Source organism: Macrobrachium rosenbergii, chromosome 46 (assembly GCF_040412425.1).
Source record: "Macrobrachium rosenbergii isolate ZJJX-2024 chromosome 46, ASM4041242v1, whole genome shotgun sequence".
Lineage (NCBI taxonomy): Eukaryota > Metazoa > Arthropoda > Malacostraca > Decapoda > Palaemonidae > Macrobrachium > Macrobrachium rosenbergii.
Window position 1 is genome coordinate 21,487,529 of NC_089786.1, and position 7,213 is coordinate 21,494,741.

Below are 7,213 nucleotides of genomic sequence, written 5' to 3' on the forward strand. Positions count from 1 at the left end.
TCACAAAGAATCAAACAACACCAATATTCTGTGAGAACTGACCAAATATCGAATGCATTATTCGTACATATGAGAGATTTTGATCATCATATTAACTGGAGTAAAGCAAGACCTTTAGTCCCGTGCAATGACACAGTTAAAAGGAATATCATCGAATCTTGTTTTATTAAGTCAAATAATGAAAGTGTTCTACATTTAAGTCTTGGTTTACTTAAACTTGATGCTTTAATAATTAAAAAAGTTGTTGATAAATATAAGCAAAATTAATACACAGGTTTCTGCAATTTGAATGTGTAAGAAGCCGTTTGCCTTATGTTTAAGTATATATTTGGATTAGTTTTTGACCGTGTGATCCCGGATTTACCGTGGATTAACCTTTTCTGTTTAACCCCTGGCAATTAACCATTTGGTATTCAAGGTTATACATGCTTTTGGATTTTGTAAGCCTAAACTTTAGTATTTCTTTTTGTGTGGTCTTAGGTTCAGTTTGTGACAGCTCGATCCGGGATTATCCTGGATTAACTTTCTGTTTATTACCCTTTGACAATTGACCATCTGGTATTCTTGTTCTTTTTTGTTTACTTTGTAACCTTCTTCATATTTTTGTCTCATTCGTACCCCGACGATGCGTCAATAAACGTGAAAGCGCTTGGTACTACTGAACTTCTGCCTGTCTTTTTCCTGTGGGATTCAACTTATACACTGAAGTCACGTGCATCTACTGTGATTTTTTAAGAATATATATATATATATATATATATATATATATATATATATATATATATATATATATATATATATATATATATATATATATATATATATATATATATATATATATATATATATATATATATATATATATATATATATATATATATATATATATATATATATATATATATATATATATATATATATATATATATATATATATATATATATATATATATATATATATATATATATATATATATATATATATATATATATATATATATATATATATATATATATATATATATATATATATATATATATATATATATATATATATATATATATATATGCAGGGTGACCATAAAGACCCTTTACAATTTAAAAAATATATTACAAAACAAATGAACAGACAAATATGTGGAAATTATTACAAAATGAGAAGTAAACATTGAAGTTTTTTTTTTGTCTCAATTAACACACCTCTATACGGGTACCATTAATTGCGCAAAGCTCATCAAGACGGCACTCGATTTCTTGCCACGTTCTCTGTAGCATAGCCTCATCAATGGTGGCAATGGCATCAGTGATCTGCTTGAGATCAGTGATGTCCCGAATCTTTGTTTGATACACGATATATTTATCATAACCCCACAGAAAGAAGTCCTGGGGAGTGATATCTGGTGAAAGAGGTGGCCAGGGCGTTGGGCCATCCCTGTTAATACTCCAGGCTGGAAATGTTTGATTTAGGAACCCACGAACATGCAATCCCCAATGTGGTAGTGCACCATCTTGCTGGAAAATAATGGTTGGTTGAAGGTCATCTAGTTGTGGTGCCACATATTCAGTCAGAAGGTCAAGGTTAACATCTGCAGTAACTGATGGCTCACTGAAGAAAAATGGACCAATGATTCGATTGCACATGATCCCACATGGTGATGTTCTGATGCCAGATTCTCAAATTGTGAGTGTTCAGTTTCCATGAAACATGGAAGGTTGCCTCATCACTAAAACAAATTCGGTTGAGGAATGTTTCATCCTCAGAAATTCGTTCCAGTGTGTTAACTGCAAACTCTTCGTCTTGGTTTATCGTTTGGCTCGAGTGCTGTATAACTTGCACTTTGTAAGTGTACAATTGCAAGTTCTTGTGCAGGATTTTGTGCACTGTTGAACGTGGTAGCTGTAAGTGTCTGGCAGCAGTACAGATGGACTTTGTAGGAGAATGATCAAAGGCATGTCTTACACAGTTAATGTTGTCCTCAGGTGTTCTTGGTCGTCCAATCCTCCCACTATCCAACATTGTCCCTGTGTCCATAAATTTCTTGTGCCTTCCACGAATTGACGGACGTGACGTTGGATCTCTTTCATACTTAGTTTTGTAGTTTTGCTGAGTCTGTGTATCCGATTTTCTTTCAGTAGATCATAACAATCATTGTGCCTTTTCTTGAGGAGTAGCCATTTTTTAGGGGTTCATTTAACAGTACCTCTGTCAACAACAGGGTATCTGAAAGACACAAATGCAATGTGATTAAAAACTTTGATAACTGTTGAGTGCATAGAACAAATCTGATTAAGATAACTTATCAATGGTGTTTGTAATATATTTCTTAAGTTGTAAATAGACTTTATGGACAACCTGTATACATACATATATATATATATATATATATATATATATATATATATATATATATATATATATATATATATATATATATATATATATATATGTGTGTGTGTGTGTGTGTGTGTGTGTGTGTGTGTGTGTGTATACACACACACACACACACACACACACACACATATATATATATATATATATATATATATATATATATATATATATATATATATATATATATATATATATATTTATATATATATATATATATATATATATATATATATATATATATATATATATATATATATATATATATATAATGTAATGCTAGTAGATGTTTTGGGGACTGGTGAAAAATGGGGCTGAAGCTTGCACCAGCATGCATAAGCAAAAAGGGACAACATAAGTTTTTATTGTAATTTCATTTTAGCCAGGTGTTTGGCATTAGGTTAATCAAAGAAGGTTATCCTACTTTTCTTAATTTCTTTATCAAAATCAGGTTTCTGAAACCTTAATTGAAATACATCTTTGTGGTTACACATTTTCCTGAGAATGACGAAAACTAGAGTGATGAACTTTGTACGGTAAACACATGCAGGTTATGTATTAAATTATGATTTTGCCTAATCATTATCAGGATCATTAATCTATCGACCCAATAGGATAAATAAAAAGGTGGTTTTGAAAAACTAAAAGTTATTTAATTCTCTATGTGCACAAAACTCATACAGCATTGCGTGAAAGAAGAGAATGTAATTAACAGGTCGTCAAAATATGTTTTGCTTGATATCTCACGGACCAATTAAATTAGAAGCATGATTTAATCATCAACCGCGCCTCCTAACGAGTTAAAAATTGTTTTTACGATACCAAATTACTCATTAATTAACAATAGTGGATTTTTCAAAACTGGTTTTCACATTCACTCTTATATCACAAACCATAGGCGGAAACGTAGTCTTATTGTGATGAGATATTGGATATAACTCTTGATCCCTGAAACGATTTTTTCCAGTCTATAGATGTCTGCCAAACAGGCAGAGGGCACATACTCCTGCTAGAGCCAAGGAATGAAGAAGCATCATGTATCAATATCTTTATGAAAAATGCATTATCTCCAGGGGCGGCTCTAGGGTTTCCTGCGCCCTAGGCTAATATTTTAATTTGCGCCCCAGGTCCACCAGCTAGGAGGTCTGGGGTGAGCAGTAGTCAGTAGCTCCCCATTGGGTGACATTTCGGGATAGTTTAATTGTAAATCCAGCTAACAAATATTAAGTTGAAATGCATTATGCACGCACAAACACACACACATACATACATACATATATATATATATATATATATATATATATATATATATATATATATATATATATATATATATATATATATATATATATATATATATATAAATCTAGGTTGAAATTTACAATTCCATCATTATTTTTAATATGTAACCATTGCAAGGGCAATTTTGATGCCTATAAAGATATATTAGACAATTAATGTATTCATAACATTATATTGAAAATGGCATTAAATAGAGCAAAACAATGATTTTTGCTTATAATCTATTTAAAGAATTTTTATTTAATAAGGAAATGTGCATCTGATAGTGAAATTATGATTGAATATACAACAATCAATTATAAACATATGAAAATGAATGTTTTGAGTTATTTCTTTAAAACTTCAATCAGGGATAAGAAAATGTAAGTGGTGAAGAAAATCTGACTCATTTTCCTTCCATTTGAGTGTATCCTTAGCTGAAAAAGGGGGAAAAAATAAAACATGGCCTCTACAACATTTTTTCATTCATTAATAGAACAAATCTTAAGTAACTAAAATCCCCTAACTAAACTATTAAAGAAAAAAGACTAGAATTCAATGTACTGAAAGGAACTGAAAGCTATGTACGTAGAAAACGTATAATATTAATTTCATTTATTGAAGAGAATGTGATATTCTCTTCATAACTACGAACTGAATTATTAACAAAAAGACTAGAAATCAAAGTAGTGAGAATAATTAATAATTCTGAAGTAAACATGAAGATAACTCAGAAACAATTGTTTAAATTTTATATTATTAGGAACTGTTTACAATTACAACTTTCAATTATAATGTAATTGTAACTTTATACTAAAATTTATCAATATCTGTCAATTGCAGAAATGAGAAATTCAATTTTAGTGAGCACTGAGTCTTTCTAGATTGTAAGCTACAACTACAGATAACTAAAAATGTGCTTTCCGTGCCTTTTTCTTGGCAAAATCAGCCACTAGATTCTTTAGATCAACTTTCTGTGCGATCTCGTTCTCAATAGAGACCATAGCTAGACCTACAAGTCTTTCTTCTGTCATTGTAGACCGCAAATACGTCTTAATTAATTTTAATTTTGAGAAGCTCCTCTCACCGCTCGCCACAGTAACAGGCAAAGTTAGCAGAATGCGCAAGGCAACAAATGTGTTGGGTACACTGTGAACCAGCCCTTGTTCACAAATGAACTTTAAAACATCTAGGGAATGACAGTGTCAGGCTGAAGGCGGCGTGCAACTGCCTGAAGTTCATGACACAAGTCAGTGGCGTCTATGTCCTTGCTTTCTCCATCTCGTAGTGCTTTTTCCAGCTTGGTGCAATGTTCCATAAGTTGTGTGTTTGTTATCCCATTAAGTGATTTCACATCATACAGGAAACCAAAACAGACTTCATCTGCTGCAGTTGCTGAAAACGTTCCAGTACAGAATTGATGGCAACATCGAGTATAGCAAAATAGAAGTTAACTTTAAAGTTCACTTTTGCATTCTGCACTGGTGTGTCTTCTCCTTCATAGTCAAACTGCCTTTTCTTTTTCCTAAGACGAACGGAATCTGCAACAAAAAATGGGTCTAAAAAATGGGTCTATCTCCAAATCATTAGCCGATTCAGTAGCATCAACTAGTACCTTTTCAAACTCTGTAACACTTCTTCTCTCTTCTAGAAACATTCTAGTGCGTTCCAGTTGTTTTAATGCTGATGAAATATAATTTTCTTTTGCTTGTAGTTGCTTGCTGGTAATGTTTATTTAAAAAAGAATGTCATACCAAACGAGCAATGAAACCAAAAATTTGAATGTTGCAATGCCATTTGCAAGAGCTTTAGCTTCTGCACGTGTGGAATTTCCAGATGATCCAAGGAGAGTAGAGTCTGTTGCCATTTCAGTAAGAGCATCATATATGTCACCAATTTGGTAACGGATGGGTTTTAGTGCATCTATCCGACTCTCCCATCGTGTTTCACTCAGAGGTTTTACTGTTAAGCTTTGTACATGACGTTTCAGTACATCCCAACGATGAGTTGAGGCTGAGAAGAATACATAGAGCTTTTGTATCAGGACGAAAAAATTAGTTGCTTCTAAGCAGCAACTTGCTGCATCATTCACCACAAAATTTAATGTGTGAGCTGAGCATGGCACGAACAGCGCCCTGGGATTTCTTTGAAGGATTTTCTTCTGTACACCATTGTGCTTGCCTTTCATATTGCTGCCATTATCATAACCTTGATCTCGCAAGTTGTCAATGCACAGATCCATTTTCTTGAACTCTTCCAGAATAGTTTCAGCCATGAATGCACCAGTGGTTTCTTGTAGTGGCACATAACCCAAGAAATGTTCTCTCACAGCTATCACAGCATTATCTTCATCAACTTGAACAAACCTGATTATGACTGTCATTTGCTCCACATGACTCACATCAGGTGTGCTGTCCAAAAATTATTGAAAAATATTTTGCAGCACGTGCATTTCTCAGAATTTCTTCCTTAATAGCATTTGCTAATATGTCTATCAATTCATTCTGAATGTGTTTCCCTAGATAATGTACATGTGTTTCTTCATTCCTTATCTTCCGCAGATGTTCACTCATAACTGGATCAAACAATGCCATTAGTTCTACAAACTTTAAAAAATTTCCATTTCCTGAACTGTACAATTTTTCATTTGTTCCTCGAAAAGAGAGATTCTGCACACCAAGTACCCTTACTAAGGCAATAAGTCGTTCCAAGATTTGTTGCCAATAATTTTCAACTCTTTCTCTTGCACGCTGGGTTTCATCATCTATTGTTTTGTGTTTCTTCAAACGCTGCTCAAGCTCTTTCCACTTGCCCACATTGTCCAAATGATCAGGTAATTTTTCATGTGATGACAGTAATGATGACAAGTTTTTCCAGTCTCGTAATCCAATACTAGAAAGTGAAGAAATGCGTTTCATGCCAAACAACTTGCAACAGAAGCACATTACAGAATCAGTTGACACTGAATATTGTAGCCACTTTCGGTGCATAACTTCTCCATTGGGTAAATGTCTTTGATAATGGAAGCTCGAAAACTTTCTCTGGTTTTTATCTCTTGGAAACCTGATATCCAATATCTGCATGGGTCCATGTTGCACTAGTTGCTGCCTTAACTGATCATCATGGCTAGTCCATGTTGCTGGATCACTGTAGTCTATATCAGTCAGTGTAGGCCTACCAGAGTGCTTCATTGGTGTGTTACTTTCTTCATCCTTGGTCACTGTGCCTTCATTTTCAGACTTATCTTTGTCTGCAGTTTCCTGAACGTTTACTTCAGTCTCTGATTTTACTTGTGTACTGGTGCTGTTTCCAGCTTCTATCATCTTACTGTTAGCTGTCTCTGGTTCATCTTGCGTTTCGGTCCTGTCATTAGGTTCTACCTGTGCTATCTCTGCTGCTGTCTCCACAATCTGGTGTGTAGACACGATGTATACATTATCTACCCCCACTGCTGTCTCTGTTTTTTCTCTCGCAGACCTAGTGATGCTGTCTCTACATTTCATCTCTACTTCCTTGTCTGTCTTTTTCTCTGATTTTGCATAA

At 33.6% G+C, this 7,213-nt stretch overlaps 1 protein-coding gene across 1 annotated transcript; it reads right to left on the reverse strand.

The window, feature by feature from the left end:
- Positions 1 to 1,778: 1,778 nt before the first annotated feature.
- On the reverse strand, positions 1,779 to 6,053 carry LOC136830397 (zinc finger MYM-type protein 1-like). The gene is made up of 4 exons (XM_067089933.1): positions 5,425 to 6,053; positions 5,049 to 5,195; positions 2,202 to 2,221; positions 1,779 to 1,927 (listed from the first exon to the last, which is right to left on the reverse strand). The coding sequence occupies exons 1-4, from the start codon at positions 6,051 to 6,053 to the stop codon at positions 1,779 to 1,781; spliced, it is 945 nt and encodes a 314-aa protein (XP_066946034.1).
- Between the last annotated feature and the right edge of the window lie 1,160 nt (positions 6,054 to 7,213).

Coding starts and splice junctions, on each gene's coding strand:
- LOC136830397 (XM_067089933.1), bottom strand. CDS start 6,053: ATGACAGTCATAATCAGGTTTGTTCAAGTTGATGAAGATAATGCTGTG. Junction 5,196..5,424: donor TTGGTTTCATTGCTCGTTTG/GTATGACATTCT, acceptor CGTTCGTCTTAG/GAAAAAGAAAAGGCAGTTTG. Junction 2,222..5,048: donor CAGCAACTGCAGCAGATGAA/GTCTGTTTTGGT, acceptor TGTGTCTTTCAG/ATACCCTGTTGTTGACAGAG.